Source organism: Anser cygnoides, chromosome 27 (assembly GCF_040182565.1).
Source record: "Anser cygnoides isolate HZ-2024a breed goose chromosome 27, Taihu_goose_T2T_genome, whole genome shotgun sequence".
NCBI lineage: Eukaryota > Metazoa > Chordata > Aves > Anseriformes > Anatidae > Anser > Anser cygnoides.
The window spans coordinates 5389676-5414078 of record NC_089899.1 but is presented as its reverse complement, the minus strand read 5'-3'; the positions used below and the strand labels follow the sequence as shown (position 1 = coordinate 5414078).

Genomic DNA, 24403 nt, shown 5'->3' with positions numbered 1-24403 from the left:
CATCCACGCGGCGGACAGGGCCGAAATGGGTCATTATGGGCTGCGCGCCCAACGGGGCGGGAGGCGCGGCAGCCCCACGCGTGCCCCCTTCCCCCCCCGCCACGTGGGACCTGGGGGCGTGGCCCCGCGGGGAGGGGGCGGGGTTAGCGGCAGCAGCGCCGCGGCCGTCGCGGGAGGACGCGCGGGCAGGCGCGAGGGGCGTGGCCGGCGCGAGGGAGGGCGTGGCCTAGCCGAGATGGGCGGGGCCTGTAGGGGGCGGGGCCGAGCCCTCAGCTGACCGGCCGCCATTTTGTCAGGCGCTCGGAGGCCGAGCGCAGCCCGGAGCTGGGGGTTCGCAGCCGCCGGGGCTGCCCCTGCCGCCCGCCCGCCCCGCGTGGGGCCAGCGCCGCTCGTGCTCCGCTCCCCCCTGGCCTCCCTGCCTGGCATGTGAGCGGCTCGGGCCCGCTGCTCTCACCCGGCTTGTGCAGGAGCCGCGGCGGCGCCCCCGGCTGGGCCCGGCCCCTCAGCTCCGAGCGCAGGCCCCGCCGCCGCCGCCGCCACCACCATGGCGCTGAAGATGGTGAAGGGCAGCATCGACCGCATGTTCGACAAGAACCTGCAGGACCTGGTGCGGGGGATCCGCAACCACAAGGAGGACGAGGTGAGCGAGAGGCCGCCGGCTGCCCCGCGGGGCTGCCACCGCCTCACGCCGCCCGGCCGGGGCCGCCTCGTCCCCCGCGCAGCCCCCGGCCGTGCTGTGCCTCCCGTCGGGGTCCGCCGCACGCCGCGGGGTGAGGGGGGGAAGGAGCCGGCCTTCAGCCCCCTGCCTCCAGCCCAGGCTCCGTGAGGCCCAGAGGCCTGCAGCGGCCCGGGAGGGAGCCGCTGCTCTGGGGAAGGAGCGAGCAGGAATCAAAACTAGGAAGGATGGCGCTGGGTGGTGTCAGAAAGGAGAGGCCGGGGGAGAGGGAAGCGAAAGGGAAGCAATGGGCCGAAAAGGAGGGTAAGGCAGAGGCCTGCTTGGTGCTGCTCTTCCATGTATCGTGTTATTGCGGTGGGGAGATGAACGATGTGCGTGGTGAAGCGGCTCCTGCCTGTTGCAGCACACAGGGCAGCGACGTGTTTGGTGTTCGTCACGAAGCCGGTGGGCAGGAAGGCCGAGCGCAGTCATAGCTCAGCCTTCGAGTTACTGAGTTACCGGTGTTGCCCATCTTACAGCTGAAATGTGCGGTCCTCGTGTCAAAGCTCTCATAGGCAGAAAGCAGCTGGATGTGTTGGCCTGTTATTCCCACTTGTATTAGAGGCATGTGATCAGGAAATTAGTATAGGTGGCATAATTAGTCATCAAGAACGTGTTACAGGAGACTTCCCACATTGAATTTGAAGTGTTGCATGTTAATTGGGGTGTAACGGACACTAAGGGTGGCATTTATGTTAATCTTCAACTAAGTAGTCATGGCTTTAGCTTGCTTATGGCCTAACAGTTATATTTTGGGATATAAGTGAGTTGCTGCGGAGTTAGTGACATGTAAAAATATTTGTATGTTACAATATCCCTTCATTAAAGTAGGATATCCAAACAGTATCAGCTATGAAAAGTATCTGATAAAGAATTGTACTGGTGTTACTAAATCAAATGTTTAAGCTAATTTAATCAGTGCTCCCAGTAAATTCTTAATTACAGGCACTGTTGGACTGAAATGTGAAATACCACTTCCTAAACCATTTTCTGATGGCTTTTAAGCAGGTCATTGCGTGCAGGACGAGGCCTTGTTCGCTAGTGATGCGTGGGAAGCTTACATTTTTATTTTACTATAAATTTGATTTCTGGGCGCTAAGAAGCATGTGGTGCCCTGCAAACATGGCAAGCTGTGGAGGAAGGGGAACAGAATGTTTATATGGACGCTTAAAGTGTTATGCTTAAAGCTGGAACAGGTAAACTGAATGTATAGAGCACTTCACCTCCGCGTGCTTAGGCCCGGTTTGTATGTTGTCTTGCTTTTAGAAAGCATACTTTATTCTTTTGTGCATAGGCCAGAAAATACATCTTCAGCTGCCAGAGCTCTGAGGTTTCCCCTGATGCAGGTCCAGGTCTTTGTGGCTCTAGCCCTTTTTGAGGAAGATTAAATGTACTGTTTAATTTCTAAGATAATTTCATGACAAATAGCTCCTTTTCCAGGACTCTGTATGTATTCAGAGGGTGAAGAGCACAAGCACTGTTATGCGGTCAGGATTAACAAGTTACTGTGTGTCACAAGCCATACTGAGTTCCTGCTTAGCCTGTGACAAAAAATAGGGTGTTGGCTTCGATTTCCTCTGTTCTTTCAAGTTAGGAAAAAATACTTGGACAATTTCATAGGGCTCCGTGTACTTGTTGTTACACAGTCATGCATGCTCTCTCTAGGATTCACCGAGGTCAAAGCAAATGCATTGCCTCCTTCCCTAAGAGGCTGGTGTCAGTTGCAGGGGTTGGATTGTAGCGTGGCAGTATTTTAAACAACGGCAGCTCTTCAATTGGAAATATTTATTGACATTTTAAAATGGGTAACTGTAGGGATAGTTCCTCTTTTATTCCTCATGTGCACAGCAGAAATTAAAAACGGATCTTCAGGATGTGTTCAGCTGAACAGTAGCCATTTCCCTGATGAAATGTGAGTCTTCTGTAACACGGTCTGCTTTGGAATCCTTCAAAGATACTGCTTAATTACATAAGGTGGCTGCAAACTGCACAGGGTTGTTCATTTTTTTTTAGCTCTTGAAGAGGACTGTAAACCTTCTGTCACTAAGATGCTGGGCACTGATTCGGTGCTTCTCAGGGAATGGTCATGGACATCTTCTGATTTTCAGATGACGTTGCAAGATCAGTATGATGTTTTAGAGGAAGTAGTTGCAAAAAGATCTTCCTTTTCCCACAATGCTTGTATTGTTGATTTTAATCTACCGAGTGTTGCTCAAATATTGAATGTAGTTGTTTGAATGACTTGTGTGTGTCTCCAGATAAGTGTCTAAGCTCAAGGGAGACACATTTCTGAATAGGACAAAGTGTTTCACACAAACAGCCCAGTAGCTGATGGATCTCAGCTCAGCAAGAATTACTCTGTGAAAGAGATGTCTCTGAAAAGGAGGCATGGAGGTTGTTAAATAAAGTGACACTAAAGAACTGAAGGTATGATTATTGCTTTGACTTCTGATTTAATTAAGCTTTTTGCAGAAGCAAAAGTGTTTTGTTCTTAAATATGACAGGTGCCAATTCCTCGCAGGTACCATCCCAAGCTGTTGGATCTGGCGTTTCGCTGCTGCCTCAGGGACGTGTTTGTAGCACAGGGCGTGCCGAGCGGCTGTCACCCAGGGCCGGCTGTGGGTTTTGCAGACGCAGCTTTTCACCAGGCGTGCTGCGTTCTTGCCTGATGGTTGTGTGGCCTCTTGTCTCGCTGGGCCTTAGGGCTGTACCCCAAGCCTAGTTGTGAAGCTGATGGAGTGCCACAAACTCTTCGACAATAATTTTGAAGTGTTCCCTTCAGCTCAGCAGAGGAATTGAGAGAGCAGTGGAGGCTGACTGGCACTTCAGCTCACATCTTTGCTGCAAAGTGCTTAATTACCTGTGAGAGGCCGTTTTCATTTTAGTTTCCAATCTTTGTCTAAAGCTGACCCATTTATTTTGAATTTAAAACACTGGGACTGAAGTGGTGGTGTTCTGTGAGGATGGGAGGTAAGGGGGAGGATGCCCTTCAGTTCACGCAGACACTTCTTAGTGCAGACGTTCCGTTCATTTTCCAGTCTCGGGGAAATTTGGAGTTGCATCATCCTTCTGGGTAGTACACGCAGTGTGAAGAGGTAGCGTAACCACTTCAGATCTTCTCCTAGTTTAACGTGTCATGTTTACTTTTCAACACTGGCCACAGATGCTTTAATCCCTGTGCTGTTTCCCAGTGCTAAGTCTGCAAGGAAGACGTGATGTCCTGTGCCATTCTCCCCTGGCCTTCACTTCTAATACCTTTCTCTTTCATTTGGAGAATGAATCCTTCTGATAGTGAAAGCAGTGAATCTTTGATCTGTTCTGACAGGGTTTTGTCCCCTGTGGAATAACTTCTTCCACTCTGTGCCTACTTTTTATGGATGTGCTACACAGCAGGCTAAAGGGGAGTGGCTTGTGCCACAGGATGTTAAAAGTATTTTTTTTTTCTAGATATTCCAAACTGGGAAATGATTTCTGTTTAGGGATGTTCTCCTGAACCTGAAGTACAAGGCAGCGATAATCCTTAGGTGCTCTTTGGATCCTGCACAGTGTTTTGTATTAGGGGTGAAGAACATCTTTGTTCCCAACAAGGAAAGTACCGTCAGATGCTATAGTGAGAGGCTTCTTTATAAAACTGAGATGATAAAATAGCTGAAATGGGGCTGTGAAATGAGTGGCGCCTTGTCCTGTTCAGACCATAGCCCTTTGTGTTTCGAGTGCATTTGATTTACTGGAGGACACTTAAGGAGGGGAAAGGGCTTAAAGTCTTGCACAAAATTTCTGTGCACTTCTCTCCTAACTAAAGAAAACCACTCTCATTTCTGTCAGTGAAGCTGCTGCTTGCGTGAAGGATTAGCACTTTAAATTTTTGGTAGTTGATAGTTAAGGAAAAGGCACACAAAAAACCTTGCACTCTTCTCTAGGTAATGCTCTGTGCCAAGTGTCGCACCGCTGGTTTGCGTGTAAGTACTTTCATACGTGATCTCGCAGAAGCAAGCCTGAGGAGAGAGGGGTGACCAGTATTTCTGGCTGGAAAAACCAAAACTTAATTCTGGTTGATCTGTAATGATAAATGAGGGATACATTGAGTGTTCCGTGTGATGTGCTGTGAAATACGTGTCTAACGGATCAACTCCTAGCCTTACAGAGCTGCCGCTGTGTTCTCACCTCTAGGGACGGTTACCTGAGGACAATGGACTTGAGTTGCTTAAAAAAAACCTTTTCTGCTAAATCGAGTGCTGCTGTGCCTGACTGCACAATTCCAGTTACTTCTCTGACATGTTTTCACATGAAATCATGGTGTAGGGGGTTTTGAGGAATCCTGTAAAATCCCAAGTCTTTTGGGCATAGCCTGTCACCAGCGAGGCTGAAGATCATCTAAATGCAGTGGTCTTCTGGCAGGTTGGCGTCTGGTCCCTTTATTGATAGCTAATAGTAAAGGACGGGGGGCATGGATCGTGGCAGGAATCTTGAGGAATACTGAAAATGTTGTTGGTGCCCAAGACTGAAAATACAGGGAAGCTTTATAATGGGAAGTAGGCAGAAATGTAGGTATGGTGAAACTGGGCTGGGTTTTCATAGCAAATAACAGGCGGCGTGCAGCTCAGTGATGGCAGACGGCTTTGAGTCGCTGATGCTTGATCGCTTACTGCTCATCGTATGTGTTCATATCTTCGAAGGAGCTCATTATTCCACCCACTTTTGAGTGGATCTGGAGTTGCCATTGTTAATTCTTGGCGCGTGTGAATCGTTGGGAAAAGGCAGAGTCAGAAATAGGAACAATACACAGAAGACTGGGTAAGGACCTCACACCAACCAGCGAGGAAGCAGGCTGGTGGTGGCCTCCAGAGGTGGCAAGGAGCATAAGTGTTCTGCTGGACCTTCTGCATCGTGGACAGTAAGGGGTCTGGCCTGGAGCCTTGGAGCAATGGCCAAGACGTGGGCTTTTGTCCTGGGTGATTACAAGCAGAGAGCAGCTTAGGCTTTGCATTAGTGCTGGCTTTCGTTAGCTTCGTGCTTTCTCTGGTGTTAAATATGATTTAATTGTCTGTGGCATGAGTGGGGCTAAGAGCGTTGTTCCCTGTCCGGATTCTTTTGTAGCTGGCTCTCTTCTGAGGGTTTGAAGCGCTCTGGACAGTTTGCTTTCTCACATATGTAAATAAAAGTTCTGCCTAGGCAGGTGCAGGGGAAAAAAAAGTTTTCTGGTACCTGGGGACATCCTGCACCTCTTGCAAGGCCAGGGGAAGAACATCTAGAAAAATCACATTACAACCTAACGATATTTCTGTGCTGCGGTTGTCTTCACAGGGCTGTTTGTTTGATGCTTTCTGATGCAGCCATCTTTGTCCGGGTGTTGAATGCAGAAAATGGGTCCTTCTGCGGACGTTGACCATGTTAGAGGAAATAACAAAAGTTAGTGAAAAACCTCTTCCTCTGCTGTGTGGGTTAGTGAATAGTTTTGGTGCAAAGAGTAACTTTAGATTTTTCATCTAGAAGTGCTCTTTGGTGACGTGTCCCATTTCTGGTGGGATGCGAAGAGCAGCAAGGGAAGCTTTAAACAACGTGCATCAGAAAGACCAAGTCATGGGACTAGTTATAAAGAAGCATTTGTGTTCCTTAGCTTGCTTAAAACGAAGCACAACTGATACTGAAAAATATAAATGCTTCATAATTGAAAGGGGAGTCTGCTTAAATCCAGGTGGCAGGAAGTATAAAGATTTTATAAAGAAGTATAAAGATTTTTGAGTAAGCTAAAAGATGCTGCAAATAACATGGTCGGTAGTAGCATAGGCAGTGGAGTGTTTTTTAACAAGAAGTTAAAAATAACTGACAGTATTTACAAGCCCCTTTGAATACTGAGGTGTCACTGGTTATGGAAGGATGTTGGGGACACACTGACTTACCTCCTCAGACACTGATCACACTGAGTTTGTAGGCTGTGTAGCTGAGTGTTGTGTTTTGTATTAGCTGTTCCTTTATATAATTTATTGTATAGCCTAGATGGACAAATGTCTTAGCTTTTGCTGAGAGGTTCAACTGTGAAAAGGTTTGTAATGGGAATTAGGCACAGATGTGGGTATGATGAACCTTTCTTCAGGTGGGCTGGGTTTTCATAGCAAATTTGGGCTTCCAGCTGTTGCAGTGTGTGACTGAGCTTCACTGCCTTGAGGAATGTAAGCTCATTTCGAGCAAGTGGTGTGATTGTTCATATGCTTCTTGTTGTACAAGTTTTCTTGAATTACCCAAATGTTTGTACTGAACTTAAGAAACGAGCAATGGCCACATCCCATCTTTTTCTTCATTGTCCTTATTCTTCCATACCTGAGAACTTCTCACGCCTTTCCACAAATCATTGTTACCTCTTTGGAATATTTTCGGTGTTGCATTTTTATTATTATGTTAATGTATTATTAAGCACCTTTCTCTTGTTGGTGTTCCCCTCTAGACTAATTCCAGTCAGCCCACTCTTGAAAACAATAGATACTTTAGTTCCTTAGCGAGTGACTTTTTCGTATGCGTACAACAACACATCCTTGTAATGGAGCTTACCTTCATCAAAGCCTGAAATTCTGCACAGAAATATGGCTGGAACTAAGAAGTTGAAAAATCTACTGTAAAGGTACTTGCCTAGCTCTTCGTATTGTAATATGGAAATAAAAGGTCAAGTACCTATTGTGTTCTCAGGGATAAGCATTTCTGGCTGTCACCTCTCTGTGGTCTTCAAAGCTGTCTGCTCAGATATGGCTTAGTGTAGGCCCCTGAGGGTTTTTTAATTGCTGTGCAGTTAAATTAACAAATACCATGATCAGACTGGAGACCTTTATATTAAGGGACATCTCTGAAGCCTTCCTGAAGATGCATTACTTACTGATTTATGTTGGACTGTTTTAGGGCACACTATCTAATGCTGACTTAATTGTTGGCACAGCCCACGTGGGGAAATACTCCACGATGGCTCGTGTATCTGTGCTGCAGCTCCCCAGATAGGTGTTTTTTTTGCGTATAAAACATTGCAATCCTCTTTGGCCAAACTGCCAAAAAGGGGCTTGTTGAGAGCAAACCCGACTGATCTGCAGTGCTCGGTGACCCAGGCAGCGTCGCCCTGGGGTTCCTGCACCAACCTAGGCTTCCGTCTGGCTGGGGGTCGCATTGGGTGCTCAGCTGCAGCTCCGCAGCTGATTCTTCTGCCACGTCTCATCCCTGGCTGCTGCTGACCTGTTTGGAAGATGGTCATGTGTGTTTGTACAGCGTCCCGTGGTGCTGCAGGGCTGCTCTTTGGAGGGCAGATACTGAGCAACTCCAACAGGTAGACATGCTGAGCAAGTGGTATACAGCTAGCTGAATTTTTAAAACAATATTTCAGTGTTTTTTACTGATTTATAAATCAGATCAGGGTAGATGGATGTACCATGCCAAATTTCACTCAGTGTGTATGATTTCAGCCAACCATATATGTGTATGTAAATTGATTTTTGCATTCCTCCATAAGTGTCTTCTGGCCAAGGAGCCTTGCTATCTTGCTAGCTTTGGTTGTAACAGACAAGGGAGCAGTGGATAATGCGCCATGTTTCTTATAAATAACGTAGGAGAAGATGACTGCAGAATGAAGTGGCAAAAGTTGGCCTTCAAGCCAACTGTATTTATCACTGATGGGGACAATACCGCGGTCTAGGATCCTGAGACCACCTACAGGATGAGTGAATAAATCCCTGGAGAGCTGAGTAGTAAAAGCCAAGCTAAGTAAGACGTGTTCAAACACGCGGCAACGTCTTGTAACAGTTCAGCGAAAGATAAGCTTGGCTTTTTCCAATGCCTTTCAAGTTGTAACCGTGTTTTCTGAACTCCTTATTGCATCTGGCTACCTTTTGCATCATTTTATTTTGGCTGCCACAAACCTGCTTAAATGAATGCTGTGCAATGTGCCAAGTGTAGCTTAGATTCTTGCCTACTTTACCTGGGATTTGGCTTTAGGGAAGTTAGTTGTAAGATAATGTGTGGGAGCATGTGCCTGGAAATTTTCTTTCCATCCATGAAGCAGTCTTTGGGAGGGATCCTGTTACTTCTACTGTATTTAAATATTATAGTATTTTTATTTATCTATGATAGAAGTTAACATCTGTTATGCTTATCTCTAATGCTGTGTTCAAGTGAATGCAAAAATAGCCAAGAGCTTAAAAAAAAACAGCTGTTACTTCAGTTGATCTATTTTGAGCTGTTGAGGTATGATGCGTATGTTTCAGGTACTGTAGTCAGTTACTGGGGTTTGTTGACATGAAGGGCTTTTGGGGGTTTTGATGGAAGCCTGGCAAGCAATATGTTTCTTTCCAGCCTTCTTCCAAAGTTAAGAGGTGGCAGATGATCCGTGCTGTGCTTGTAACAGGATCTTCTACTTGAAGCATAAACAAATTTGAAAGTTGCTTTGCCTCCACGAGGTGTCTGTGGTGTAACTGCCTTGTGCATTAAGCACCGCGGTCATGTTATGTGGCTCGCGTCCTGCAGGTAGTACTTCCTAACGTCTTTTACAAAACACGCACCAAAAAGTGGGGGCAGGCAGCTGTTACTGCTTCCCTGGAAGTTGGTGCAGTGGCCATAGCACAGCTCATGTGAGATCATCACGTGCTCGTGCTCAGTGTGATTTCATGGGGTTTAATGTCAAGCATGTCTCAGTGTTACAAAAACTGATAAGCGCTACTGTGCTCAACACAAATGTCATACTTTGTACTTCTTTAGTGTTGTCTTTACTTATTCCAAACTTTGTTTTACGGTGGTAGTAATGCATTCATTTCATATCTCAGTGCCTCTGGTGTAGACTGTTAATCATCCTTTTCTTAAACACTGTATTTAACCCTGAAGGTGCGGTACAAATAGGGACTGCCAATCTCCAACGCCTGCTGTTGGTCTGGGTGGAAAGCCCATTGCTGTTGCAGTAAGCGCCAGGCATGAGTCCCAAATCAGCTGCAGCAGATCCAGTGGGTTGAGACTGGTCCTGTTAAGGGCTTGAAGGATTCACTGCCTTTTGTTTGCTGGGCTGTAACCCTAAGGGGTGAGAATGAGAGTTCGCTTTCTTTAGATTTCAGAGATTGATGCATTGGCTCAGATAAGAGTGTGTCTTCTTCAAGACTATTGGAAATGCATATAATTCGCAATTGGTTTTAATGTGAAGTCACTGCAGGGACACTTATCTAACCACTACTGTCTTCTCATCTCCTGTAAAACACGAAGTTTGAATGCTGATGGAAGTGCAGCACAGAGCATCACGCTTCCTAGGAATGTGATTGTTCCATTGGAGGAGCGATTTCTCAGCCTTGTTCGTGTATTGCTAGAAAAGAAAAATGAATCTTTTGTGAACATCTCTGAAATCATCAGGAAAGACCAAGTTTTGTCTTGAGCAGAGCTTGGAACAAAGTTTGAACGTTTTTCAAACTTAATTCAAAAAACATGGCTTGGAAATAAAAGAATCCTATAAACTGATGTTTTGGCTTCTTACCATGACCCACTTTTCCCTCCCTCCCTCTGTTTGAGGGATTGGTTTTGATTCTTGGTACCTTTGTTCTCACTGTTTAAATGCATGTATCTTCTGAGTGAGGTCTCGGATTCATTATAGAATTTGGGCTTATATTAAATGATGTTGCGTATTTTCTCAGTGGGTATGAAATGCTTGCCCCATCAGTTTGGAGGAATACAGTAAGGCATTACGATTTCCTGCTGTGTTCACGGCTTTGTTGAGGCCTCTTTACATCTGCAGGCTTTTCTTGGGTTTTAGCTGTACTGCTCCAAGTGATTCTGTAACCTTCCTCCTCCTGAAGGATACAAGAAAAAGCAAGCCCCTGAGTGGTTGCTCTGGCATTTCGTTAAGGAGTCTTTTCCCGCGAGTTGGGAACGGCTCCTCTCCCACTTGGCAGCCTCGCAAGGATGAAAGCTCCTCTCGGCTTTTCCCTGTGTTACCGTATGCCCTTCAGCTTTTGACTGCGGAGTCGCGGCCTTGGCAGGACTGCCATCGCCCTGCCGATGTTCTTTCGCTCACTGGCTCTGCTTGTTCTTACCTCCAGCCGGAGTGAGAGGTTTCCTTGTGATCGCCTTGTTTGCTCAACGCGGTCTGGCTGGGAATGGCTCAAGGTCTATAAATATTGGGACTTAAAAGTGCTCCTCAGCCGAGCAGCCAAAGCATACGAGCGATTGAGTAGCGTCCCAGGAAGGCTTCGGGTAAGACTGACAGGGTTAGTAGTTAAGAATTGTATCGATATTGCGTATTGAATCACTGCGTATTGATTCAATACTGTGAGCATCAGTGAACTCTGAAGTATTTTCCTTTTGCTTTCCTTTCTTCATGGAATCTGAAAAGTGTTTAAGGAAAAACTGAGCCAATTACATCCTTGGGAAATATTTGTTTTAACACCCTAGAAAACTGCTATCCTCCAGAGATTTATGCAAAAAACTATCAGTGAGTCAGTGCTGGGAAAACTAACCCAATTTTGGTCTATTTCAGTACTTAAATTCTTTTTTTCTTGCAAATATTTAGGCCTTGCTTGGTGTCCACGATGCCTACAGATGTCCAAACACTTTTTTCATTGTATCATGTGGTCCTTCTCCCTTTCACTGTCTGCTTTGGCTGAATTGCACGGCTTGAAGGCTGTGTGGGGTCTGGGGCCGTCGTGCGGCGTGGCACTGCTTTGGTGGAGCAACGGCGGGCTGGCGCTTCGCAAGGTCAGGATGCTGCCGGCCAGAGAGCCAGGAGGAGCTCTAAAGACCTGCGTGCGTGCACACACACTTGTTTGCTTTGTGTTTAGTCAGATGGGGCAGGGAATTTGGGCAGGGAGCGGTTTGTTGGGTTTCAGATTTAAACAGGAGACTAAACGGAGCGGTTTCCTTCACATTGCTCATTAATGCAGCGCTACTCGAGAGAGATTAACAAAAAGTTAATACCCCTGAGCCTTTAAAGCGTTCTATATATAGGCTTTCATTCCTTGTAGTCTTTTAGGATTTGGTGTACAGTTATTTTGGAAGGACTTTTCTGCTCTTCAGAAGGCCTTATTTTAGTTTCAGTTACGATTGAGTTCTACAATACACTTTTCTGCCCACTTTAAAGGAATTTGCTCATTCTGTTAGATGGACTTACCGGCAAGGGTTTGCCTGCAGCCTGCTGAAGCTGCTGGGTGTGCCTGGAGACTCAGGAGTCTGCATTTGGCTGTGCTGGAGTTGTACGGTATTTAACCTTTGTGCTATTTTGTCCCCTTTTTGGTCATGCAGTGGTTTGGGTTCAACTCCTGAGAGGTTTTTAGGAAACCGAGGCTAATGTTTAAGCAGGTTTGGGGTAGGAGCTGTGAGAAATGGCTGTGATGCTTTCTGGGTGCGGGCAGTGCAGTACTCTGCGTGGAAAGCAGGGGCTGGCCCCGCTGCCCAGGTCATGGCAACAAGATATGTGGCGCAGGGTTCTGGGACACGGCTCTGGCGTGCTGTTAGGGGTGCATAAAATATTCAAGGCTCACTACAATGTGTCTGTAGATCAGTTGCATGTTGTGCGAGTCGTTCTTTCAGTATCTCAGGTCAACTACGTATTTCCTACCTGCCATCAGAAGTCTTTCAGTTTAAACGTGAGTTTAAACTCTTCCATGGGAGCTGTCTGGACTTGGATCACGGTCATAACTGTTTAGAATCCCAAATCTTGTATTTCTTAGGAGAAGTCACCTGGACTCCATATAGTCAAGCATTTGGAGGCAGTGCCGTCTCCTTTCGTGGCAGGTGAGGTCCACTCACCCTACTCAGGAGGACAGATGGGAATCTCTGTAGAGGAAAGGGGTGTTTGGCCTGCCTTCCCTTAACATGAAGATTCCTGGTACAAAGATAATATTTCTATCCCAACTACAGGCACTTAAATGAGTTTAAAGTATTCCTAAGTAAATTCATTTGCTTGCTTGCTTTCAGCAGGCCTGCTGGGTTGCCTTTGCTGGAGGGCAGGGCCGCTGTTGGAGGGACCTCCATAGGCTGCAGGAGTGGGACAAGCGAGTACTCCAAGAAGCTCAACAAAGACTTCTGGTAGAAATCTATCGGAATAACAAATTTCCATCTGAGCTTAGCAGTGCCACAAAGGCATTGGCTTTTATCCTTGCGTAAGTGCAAGATTTGAGAGAGAGGCCAGACAAATTACTCTGATTACATTAAGGCTGTTAACCCAATGGAACTGTTCCTGCACTGAATTACGTGTGTTCACTGTGCATCATGATGGTGGATTCTAACTTTGGTATCGCTAGACTCTAAATTAGAGCAGTGGGGATTGCCATTATATGGCTGCTGCTTGGAGGAGGAAGTCCTAGTGTTAAAATTCAGTTGCTACTTTTCCTCACCTGGATCGTTGCAGCATCTCTTTGCACTACAGACCTTGTATGATTTTTTTGTTGCCACCCACTGTTGATTAAAAATAACATTCTCTGCTTCTAAATTTCATGACGTTAAACATGAGTATCGCTCTAGGACGTTGCAGAAGGCCAAAGAACAGTTGGGATAATAAACAGAACTTAGTGTAAAGAGGAAAAGTGTTAGTTAAAGGCAGACCAATAGACTTTTGTGTGGAAAATATCTTTTTGGTGGAAGGTAATGGCATGGAGGCAGAGTTTTGCTTTGAAACTAGGCAATTGTTTTCTGACCTGGTTCTTCCGGCAATTGACATATTTTATTGAATGATAAATGCCTTGTGCATGTGTGGCTTTCTAAGGAGGGATTATGTCCCTGCTTTTAAATTTTCTTGACTTCTGTAGCAGATGCCTTCAGTACTTAAATCATAATTAATTGTGAACTGAAAGAATCTCAGAGTTAAGCCTACTTATGAAGTAAAATCTGTACAGATATTTTTAGATCATGCATTTGCCACATCCCTCCCACAAGCACAGACGTGATTGTTTGGAAAGAAGCAAAGGGCCAAATATTTAAATGTAAACATTGTGACATTTGGCTCTGAATTACTGAGAAAATCATACAAATAACTAGGTGTTGCTTTTCAAAATGTGTAAATAGCAAAATCACTTAGCAAATTCCTGTGCTGGGGAGGGTAGGCATCTTTGCCAATTTTGGAGTAAATGGCAAGTGCCAGCCAGAAGTATTTTTACCCAGTGAAAGACTTGTGCTCTGTCCTGTCAGGTGTGAGGACTGCTCTGAGCGCACATCTGCAGTGCTGGATGTATACAGCGTGCCCAAAAGAAGAGGGGACTCATCTTTTCATCAGTCACCTTAAATTCGTGGGCTATTTAGTCTTTTATGTGGTTATTTCTAGGCATAATGACTCAGTAATCTCTGGCTTTCCGTTGAAGTAAGGGCCTAATACATGCTCTAGGAGAGGTGAAACTCAAGTGTTTGTTCTTACCACTAGGCACACGATCTCCATTGACCAGCTTTTGGCTGCAAGTCTTTGATCCTAAAGCCCTAGACTGAACAGTGGGGTTGGAGGGAGGAGACAGGAAATACAGTGAAGAAACAACTCAGCGTACTTTCAGTTTTGTAATAAAGCATGACATTTCTTGTTAATGAGCAGTTCCTTCAGAGTAAAGTGCTTACCTAAACGTTGCGTGCGAGATGGATTTGGTTCTTGCAAATGAGTTCTGCTGCCTTCTTCCCAATAACGTGTTGGAAATCTACAGAAGTGAATGTCCCATGGTAAATGAGTGTGCATGTTTTTTGTTTCCCTCAGGCAAAATACATCTCCCAGTGCATCGATGAGATCAAGCAGGAGCTAAAGCAGGATAACATTGCAGTGAAATCAAATGCAGTCTGCAAACTTACATATGTAAGTGCCTTGCGGGGATACAATGTGATTGCATCTTTGAATTTTTTCATCCTTGTTGAGGAGGAACTAGCCTGCTTATTCTTCTTAGACTGGTTTGACAGCCAGCTTTAACTGTTTTCAGTGCAGGCTGCAGGTGAAAATGTTTTTGCGTGTATCTCTGACATCAGAGTCTGCGTGTTCCCATCCCATTCCATTCCTTGTGCTGGCACTAGTATTTGTACAATTTTATTGAGCTAGGTCAGGAAGCTAATCTGGTTTAAAACTAATCCAATTAAAAAAAGTAGTTCTCATCTGGATTGTTTATTAGGTAGTTGCATGAGCAGTTGAAACTGGTGATTGTTTCTTTGTGCAGTCCTTTGCAGAGAACAGGAAAACGCCATTAAAGAGTGATTTATTTTTTTTAAGAGGGGGAAAAACTATCCACGGTGGTGCATATAAAACTGCTATGTAGTACCTGGAATTAATGCAGAGTATTTTTAAAACTTGCTTCTGGTGGAACTTCTGGATGTCTTTAGCTTATTCCAGGTGGAACATAACAGAACATATAGAACATAACAGTGGGTCATAATCTTGAGGTGTCTTGCAGTGTTATTTTTGGACTCTTGTTCTATCTTTAATTTTCTGAGGTATCCTGACCTATTTTTTGAGTCTCATATTTCAGAAGTTTGTAATCTAGGCTTCTCTGCTTACAGTTACAGATGCTGGGCTACGACATCAGTTGGGCTGCTTTCAATATTATTGAAGTCATGAGTGCATCGAAGTTTACATTCAAAGTGAGTTTTCTGTGTAATTACTGCTGTACTAACCAAGCTGTTTCATTATTGTATTTAATTAATATATTGGCACGTCATCTTTTGTTTGATTTCTTCAGTATGGAAAGGAAGTAGACTGTTTATTTTCTAGTATATAATAAGTGACCTGCTACTATAGGCTTTTTCTATTGGGTATTTGACAACAGCTGTCAAATCTTTGGTGAAAAAAAGAGTGCATGGTTTTGTGTGGGTGGATGTGTTTTTTCCCCTGTAAGGTTTTGCTTGTGCTTATTTGTTTTCACCAAATAAATAGGATGAACATTACTTTGTCAAGAATGGCTTCCAGATTGGGCTTTCGTACCTGAAAGTCAGGAGTCAAGGAGTTTTGGTTTAGGTACAACAAGGACAAAATAAATACTCCCTGTTTCTCCTACCGACTGTCCTATTTTCTACATCTTCTTGGCCACTGAACCTGTACATTCTAACAAAGTGTGGGAGATAAAGATAATTTTAATACCTGTGAGATAGACGTATTACATTTAAAGATGTTACTTGTCTGAGATCATTGAAAAGGGTTTATGTCAGGAAAGAATAGAAAACCCTGTCATGCCTCTTCTGTTATGCAAACCTCCTGTCTAATTGTTCTGCTTTTTAATATTGCTGGTGGATCAACCAGTTGTTGTTCATCTAAACATTGTCTAAACTTACTTTTTAAAAGTGGCTTTTATTCTTCTTGCCTTTTCACAGAGAATTGGTTACCTAGCTGCCTCTCAGTGCTTTCATGAAGGGACTGATGTAATTATGTTGACTACTAATCAGATCCGAAAGGTAAACTCTTGATTTCAGTTCTTAATTTTTTTCTTGCCCTGTCTCCCTATTTGTGTTTTGAAAACTGTGCAACTTTTTTAAGGAATAACTTCTTTTAAGGAATATGAAGGTGTAGAATTATATTGGTTTACAGTCTGCTTTGATTATACAATCTGAGGGATTAATGGAATGCTTAGTTGTCCATAGGCTTCCCTTGTGCTGTCTCATGCCAACTGTCTGTATTTGCTTGCTTAAAAAAGATCAGTGGGATGTTATCCAGTATCTTTCCTAAAGACTGCAGATATGTTAAAGCCGGAATGTGTTGCAAAGTTTTGTTGCTCCTTAAGAAGTAATTTAGTTATTCTCGAAGTAGAGTTGAATTTTGTCCCACCTACAAGAGGTCTCAAAATGAGATGCAGATGATGACACAGAAGCCTGAAGGCTTGTGTTTAGCTCTCCTACTGTGGTCTTGTATGCATGAATCCAGACTGTTAATTCTCACAGTTTGTTTGCAAATGGTCTCTGCAGTTCACTTCATATTTTTGTTTCCTAATAACTGCAATTAAGGATTCATCCTGTAATGCTCCGTATTCCATGAGATCTGGTTTTATAATCTGCATGTGAACATGCTCAGATAAGAGTATTAATATTTGTTAGGAGTCAGAATCTTAACACTTGAAAGACTATACTACATTGACTACAAATAAGTGCAAAGAAACTTGACAAATGAAATGTGTTCTACGCCATAGCCTGTGTTCTGTCTTTATGCACTGAAAGTCATGGTGCTGTCAGCAGCTTGGAAGGAAAGCAGCTTCATTTCTCTAATATATTAAGCTAGGACACTGTCATGCACTCATCAAGAGTGTGTTCCCAGTGAGGCTGATGACAATTTGGTTTTGATTTAACAGTGTTAGTATTTAATTCCATTTCTTTCTTTTAGGATTTTAAATATATTTGTGATCATGTCTGAGTGTTTTTGCCACTTCTGAAATACCACTAGGGTATGGTGTTTCTAGTTGCTTTTATGTTGCAGTCACCCATCTATAATTTAATTACAATTCCTCGTGCCAATTATTAATCCCCGTGGTAGCTGTATTTTAGCAGGTGTTGGAGGACATTCCTCTTAATAGCTGATATAAACATCCCCATGGAACAGAAGCTCTGCTTCATATCTGAGTGAATGAAATTGTTCTGAAAAAACAGTTTCTCAACATCCTGTGTGATCTTAAATTTTTGAGCTTCTTTTTCCTTTTTTAGGATCTGAGTAGCCCTAACCAATATGATACTGGAGTTGCACTGACTGGCTTGTCCTGTTTTGTTACTCCAGATCTTGCCAGGGACTTGGCAAATGACATCATGACACTGGTGAGTTGATAAGACTGAGTAATGTTTTTTCCTATAATTAAAGGATGTTAATTTGTTCAAATCTGGTAACTACCTGTTAAATTTAGAACTGTTACGTATTACAGTTGACACTTCTTCCTTTTGAGTCTTTTGGGGACCCTTCACAGCCTTTGTGGCTCAGGAGGATTGCGTTGGTTATTTCTGTTAGTTGGGGTGATAAATGATGGTACTTTGCTCATCCATCAGAAGCTGAGTTTTAGGAAACTGAAGTAGCCAAGTCTCCTATGAAACATTTTTGAGAGAGACTGATGTGGACACAGGGGCCTTGAGAAGAATCTTGGAAATGTAAATTTGCGAAGAGCCTGATCCCAATTCTTTCATTAACAGATGTCTCATACGAAGCCTTATATCAGGAAGAAGGCAGTGTTAATCATGTACAAAGTTTTCTTGAAATACCCAGAGTCCCTCCGTCCTGCATTTCCTCGCCTTAAAGAAAAACTCGAAGATCCAGATCCTGGTGAGTGGATTTTATTAAATTGCTTCTGCTCCAAAACATTTAGGTATAAATGCTTTTCAAGCTTGTAGAGAGGAGTGAAAAATGAAAAAAATTCTGAGCACAATGTTTGAATAGGTAGATGGCCATATGAGAGTTTTGACAGATGTTACCATATTAAAAATGCGTTCTAGTTCTTTCTTCAAGGCCAAAGTTACTGAAACTGCATTGGTGGATTAAACTTTAATGGGACAAAGCTGCTTAGGGATTCGTGGCTTGTTGCTTAACTTGACTGTTGAAAATATTTCAGTTGATTTCAAGCTTTTTGTTTCTTGTGCACTTCTACAAAGCTGTAGCTATTGGTTGTTGGCAATAGATGTACTTAATTTCACACAACTCAGTAGGCTTTTTTCTATTTTTAAATTTAAAAATATACTTCTAATTGGTGTTACTGGAAGGTACTAGTCTTCCTTCACTGTGCCAAAATGCTGTGTATCTGTTTCAAGGAATCTGTGTGCATTGTAGTTCTACGAAGTCCAGTTGATTTGTGTGTTTAGAAGGAAAAATGTAGATATGTTTACTGGACTGATTTGTTAATGGCATGTAAGATACATCTTCCAGGGACAATGTTTATTAAAAACAAAGAAACAAGCAAAAACACCTGCAAACAAAGGAAGAAACGACTTATTTATGATGCTTTATGGAAAAAACTACTTTCTGCTATGAAACATAGACTAGAAGACTCCAAATTGAGATTAAATTGAGATTGAGCAATTAGAATTAACTTGTTCAGTCATCTTGTTTAAGGATTTTCTTTTTCTGGTTTAATTAAAAATGTCTAAATACATTTTAAAGAAGCAGTGTTTGGAAACTTTATGGTGGATAAGGTTAATGATTTTAATTTTTGTTGTCTGTGTCCCTCAAACAAGCTATCTGCAGCAAGGAGGGGAGGAGAATGTCAGTGTCCTGTTGTCTGATAGTGGGCACAAAGCAGATACATAGTTTGATATATTAGAAAGCAGCCAAAATTAAATAATATCCTTTGAGTTTGTCTTGCATTCCTGTGTTTAGTTCACTACCTCATCACTGGTAATGAGGCTGAGCCATTCCTCTTGGAATGTGCAAGTCTGAATGTTTAACTGCTTTTGTTCTGGGTGTTCTGCACCAGAAACTTCAATTACAATTAAAGTATTTATGAGAATTCTGCTTTTCTTGCTTCTGTTTCCCAGGTGTGCAGTCTGCTGCAGTAAATGTTATTTGTGAGCTGGCTCGACGCAATCCCAAGAACTACCTTTCTCTTGCTCCACTCTTTTTCAAGTTGATGACATCGTCAACCAATAATTGGGTTCTCATTAAAATTATAAAACTGGCAAGTATTCTCTACCTATGCTTACAGGATTGGAATCCTCATTAAACTGTGTTGGGTATGAAAATAGGTTTCTTGCTTGTAGGTATAGTTACCTTTAATGCTAGTTAAAAAACGAACCAGGAATCTCTTCTAGTATTTGTGAACTTAGAGGAAAAAAATATTTTAATATAGCTTAGTTAAATATAATGAATTGTAGTTTAAATTATGTTTTTATGTTGCTTAAAACCAGCTATTAATTCAGTTTCTTGTTTGTACTTCTTAAAATAGTTTGGTGCTCTTACTCCATTAGAGCCTAGGCTGGGAAAGAAATTAATTGAGCCTCTGACCAACCTCATACACAGGTATGTATAACAAATGCTACTTTGTTTATTCAGGATTGGTAAAGTGTGTGTTAGGTAGGTCAGTAGCTAGGTCTAGTGATGCATTTCTGAACTTCTTCCTGAGCTTGAATGTGTTGGTTTCAGTATCAAAGTAGTAATATTAAGACTATTCCTAAGAAACTTGACTGAGATAAAATACCCTAATGAAAGCCTTTGGGTGTGGGCTGTCTTGAATTTCTCAGAAGCTTGCATGTTTCGATTTCACTCATTTTAAGCCAGGGATTACTTTGGTGCATGTATTTAAACAAATACACACAAAAAAACTATGCCTTAAAAACAGCTGTGTATTTGCCTCTTCTGTTCATCTGCACGTTTGACTCTTGACTTTTTTGGAAGTGCAGTTAGATAAAGAAATTTGTAGATATCTTTGTGCCTTGTTAAAGCTGGTTTGTATTATTGTTTTGGATCTATTTCTGAACTAAACTCAGAAAGGAGGAAAGAATAAATGCATGTTCCCAGTTACGGAAAGAGTGTCATACTATGTTGGAGTTATCAAAGGTTAAGATCAGTTTCTCTTAATGTGGCAGAGCATGAGGATGGACGAGAATGAGAAAATTTAAAACAGGTATCTGTGTAGCAGTGAGAGGGAGCTCTAGCCAAACAATTTCTCTTCATCCTCGTAGTACTGCTTGTAAGGCTGGTTCTGAGCAGACCAGCCAGAAGGCTTGCATCCAAACAGCTAAGGAGAGTTTTTGCAGCAGTGATGCATACATACAAACTCACTAGAAGCAGTACTTCACTAGAAAAAGCAGCAAGATGAACAGAATGTCTTCAGTCCTGTCTGTGTCCTCTCCAACTTCCACAGTAGCTATTCTTTTCATTATTTCTGAGGACATAATCCTGTTCTGATTGGCTTCCGTTGTCTGTCATTTTGGGTTTCATATCACACATGCATAAGGCCAAACAGCCTGCCACCTACCACAAAATGCATAGAGAGCAGAAGTGATTGTCCCAGCTCTGAGCATGCCAGAGTCATGGATACCATGTGCTGAGTGACCTTCACAGGAGCAGTTTGTGACTGCTGCCTCCAGAGCTGTTTGCTCATTACCTTTGCAGACCTGCTTCTCCGGAAGCAGTCCTTTGTTACTTGTAAGGCTTGCTGTGTGGCTGGGGGGCACTTTGTGTCTGTTTCCATCGTATAAATCAGTTTTTGTAAGTGAAATCCTCAATCTCACTGTACTTACTGAGTGTTCAACTGACAATTTTCTTGAATTTACGTTTGGAGTAGAATAGGACATCTGAAAATATGTTGCTGGCTTGTAGAAATGAGCAAGAGTCTGCTGTTCATGCATGACTCATTCTCTTTGGGAGAAAGACCTGGAGGTTGTCCATCTGCTTTTCTTATCGTGAATTTTTGACCTTGGGCAGAGGACTTGATTTGATTCTTGGACAAGATTGGTTCAGTGCTCTGAAACTGGGACCGAGATTTTGAGTAACCATTTCCTTCCTTATCCCTCCTGTTACAGTACTGTTATTTGCATCTTCTCAGAGAAGAAATGACTTAATCCATCTCTGCTACATTCTGTTTTGGAAGTCAAGGAGAGGACTGCAGAATCAGCTGTTTTCCCCTCCCCTACTTTCAGTAGCCAGCTGTACTGCCTCCCTCCCATTTATAAGCGAGAATCATTTCCTCTAGTTGGGAGGTATATGGAACAGAATGCTGGCAATTTCCTGTGTAATTAAAGGTGTTAACTAGCTCTAAGATATTGCTGACAACTCTTCAAAATGTGATGGTTTTATTCCCTATTTAAAATACTTGGTTTCTGTTTCAGCACCTCAGCCATGTCTCTCTTGTATGAATGTGTGAACACAGTAATAGCAGGTGAGAACTGAAATTTGTGACCTAGAAAGAACATGATGAACTTTGTCATGAATTAATTGTGACTGTTTTTTAACTTAATGTATTTCTATAACCAAATTAAATCGCTTGGCAAACTTTCAGTGATTTCTTTCACTACGTAACTGTAACTGAAATCCTTTGTCCTCAGTAGATGAGGCTAAGTTATTACAGCTATGTGTTTGCTAAAGGCTAAAACAAAGCACTAACGATGAGTAATTATTTATATTTTATATAATGTTATTTGTAATCAAGCTCCTAAGTGGTGTTAGAACTGAAATATGCCAGCAGCAATAAAATCAAGAACATGATCAATGCCTAATGGAAACATTGACGACATTTTCTTATGTGAGGAGAAATAGTAGGCTTTTTTTTTAAGCTGTGGAATTGGAGAAATAAAGTAGACTTGGTGCAGTTCCTTGAATGAGGTCACTGAAATAACAGATCTATGGTTTACATTCATTTCTGAGCGGGGAAGGGATGTGAACTCACTACTTGGGATAGAGAAAGAAACTAAGGCAAAATGGGGTAACGTGGTATTCCAGCTGAGACCTGGCACGTTCCTGCCCTCATGTGGAAGCGGAGGGTTGTTGATATCCACAATTTGGCCGTAAGTCTGTCTCATGGGTAGTTTGGGATTCTCCAAGGGATAATGATGCAGGAACGTACTGCATTGGATCTGTTCAAAGAAATGGTGACCTGTCACTTGCTTCATGTTCACTGATTCCATCAGGGAAATGCAAGATGAAGTTATGATGGTGAGGAAAAAAATAGCACTGAGGCTAATTCCATTGTGGATAAGAGGGTGTCTTCCTGAGAGAAAATAGGGTAAATCATGGAACCATTAAGGTTGGAAAAGACCTCCAAGATCATCTGGTCCAACCATCTCTCTACCACCAATATCACCCACTAAACCATGGTGCGTGGTTCATGGTGTAGTGGGTGAACCAGGTGGAACCAGGTCCAGTCTTTCCTAAAACATCTCCAGGAACGGTGATTCCAGCACCTCCCTGGGCAACCTGTTCCGATGCCTGATTATCTCTGAATAGAAATGTCTCCTAATTTCCAACCTGAACCTCTCCTGGTGCAACTTGAGGCCATTCCCTCTTGTCCTGAATCTGTGGTTCAAAGAGAAATTCACTCACTAAAATCACCTCAGGGAGGCCTGCTAAGGGGCTATAGTGTAAAACTTGGATTTGGAGAATGTGAAGCTGAGTACCTGCATCAGAGCAGCACCTTGCACCTGCCAGTTCCCTGCATGGCCTGAAAAGCTACTATCCACACTCCTTCCCAGAAATGTAGTTCTGCAGGATTATGGGGAGTTAAATGGCACTGCGCTTATTAGTGACTAAGATCAGTTTGTGTTACTGGCTTGGTAAAGGATTGTGCTGGCATGGACGTGCTAGGTGACAACAGTAGTTAACAAGATACCACCACCTTTCCTGCCATGGGTCGCGTGTTGTCGTTGCTTTACAAATGTCCAATGTGATCAACAGCAGGAGCTGATGTAGCCTTGAGTCTCTTGCTGGCTTGATGAAAAACTCCAGTTTATATAAACTCTAGGATCCATTGCTGCATTTCATTACGTTAGGGAAGTGTACACTTAAATTCATCTGTGCCGTAGCTGGTGACATATTTACAGCCATGACTTCTGTGTGATATCAGTAAAATACACATTAATGAGAGCAAAGTGTAATATAAAGCAGCTTTGACCTGGCTGTTCCAACAGCTCATGCCTTTACATTTTTTTTCCTGCCCCGATATTTATTACTTTTCATAAAGTATAAGAACTACAGCCTTCTCTCCTCCCTAGCTCACCAAAAAGATAACAAAAACTTATCTTTCCTTGTGAGCTGAGTTAGCTGTTGACCTTTGTGTTACGTTATATTCATTCAGAATATAGTAACTGAAACCTCTGTTTGTTTATTTCAGTTTTGATCTCACTATCCTCTGGGATGCCTAATCACAGCGCTAGCATCCAGGTATAACACTGTTTGGGTTCTGGTGGGTGTTACTTGTTCTGCTCTACTGTGTAATACCAAATGCTATGGAGAAATTGGATTACATTCCTTTGTGAAAGCAATAAATAGCTCACTGAAGAGCTCTCACATAAGTGGAATCCTACAGACTGAAGCATTTCTGATATAAATTCTGTTATTTTCTTTGGTTTAATATGCAAATTCCCCTCCTTTAAAGGTTTTCTGTTTTCTTCATTTTGTATCAATGCAATCATAAGAACTCTCTTCCTTTTGTTCTGAAATCTGTAAATGCAACAAGTCTGTCTTACCAGAGGCTGCAAGTCTTCCTTAGAATGCTTCCTTGCATGCTCTAGCCACCTTTGTGTATCGAGTAAGCTTTACAAACAGTTTAATCTAGATTTTTGAGGCTTGTAATAAGCACGGTCTCTCTTTTTCCCAGCTTTGTGTACAGAAGTTAAGAATATTGATAGAAGATTCTGACCAGAACTGTAAGTATGTTGCTTGTCTGCATGGAAGCTTTTAGCAACAAGTCACTGGGGGGAAACTGCAGCAGTCTTAGAGCAATGAGTTTGCTCCAAACAGCTTACTCATTATTATAGTGCCTGATATGTTGTAAGCAACTGCTGGTTTTGTAATGTGGAAATAATTTTTGATGTTGAACATTTCTTATAAGGAGCTTTTTTAAAACAGATGAGTTATTACTACTGCTTGTGGTCTTGAAAATCTAAAACACTTCTCTTCCTACCCCTTTTTATAAACTTCCTGCTTGCAGAGTAGTGAGGGCTATTCTGTAGTGAAAGCATAATAGTAAAATGTAGGAACGGTTGCTTTTTTGGTGACTACAAAGAACAATGTAAAAACCTTCTTTGTGCAAAAGCTTTTCTTGACCTGTTTTCCTGCCTCTTTTTTCATTGAGAACAGGGCTCCTGCTTAATACACCAGTCTTCATGCTTTTT

General features: G+C 42.8%; 1 protein-coding gene across 2 annotated transcripts in view; it reads left to right on the top strand.

Annotated features, from left to right (window-relative positions):
- Positions 1-282: 282 nt before the first annotated feature.
- AP3D1 (adaptor related protein complex 3 subunit delta 1) overlaps positions 283-24403 on the top strand; it is a 44968-nt gene continuing 20847 nt past the window's right edge. Inside the window, exons 1-11 of one of the 2 annotated variants that reach the window (XM_048077657.2) lie at positions 283-640; positions 14391-14486; positions 15179-15259; positions 15986-16066; positions 17303-17410; positions 17777-17906; positions 19112-19251; positions 19519-19592; positions 21404-21453; positions 23401-23450; positions 23887-23935. In XM_048077657.2, coding sequence (XP_047933614.1) covers positions 545-640; positions 14391-14486; positions 15179-15259; positions 15986-16066; positions 17303-17410; positions 17777-17906; positions 19112-19251; positions 19519-19592; positions 21404-21453; positions 23401-23450; positions 23887-23935 — 955 coding nt within the window. In that variant the 5' untranslated portion in view covers positions 283-544. The remainder of the gene's footprint in view (positions 641-14390; positions 14487-15178; positions 15260-15985; positions 16067-17302; positions 17411-17776; positions 17907-19111; positions 19252-19518; positions 19593-21403; positions 21454-23400; positions 23451-23886; positions 23936-24403) is intronic. The other variant, XM_048077658.2, reaches the window with a different exon arrangement.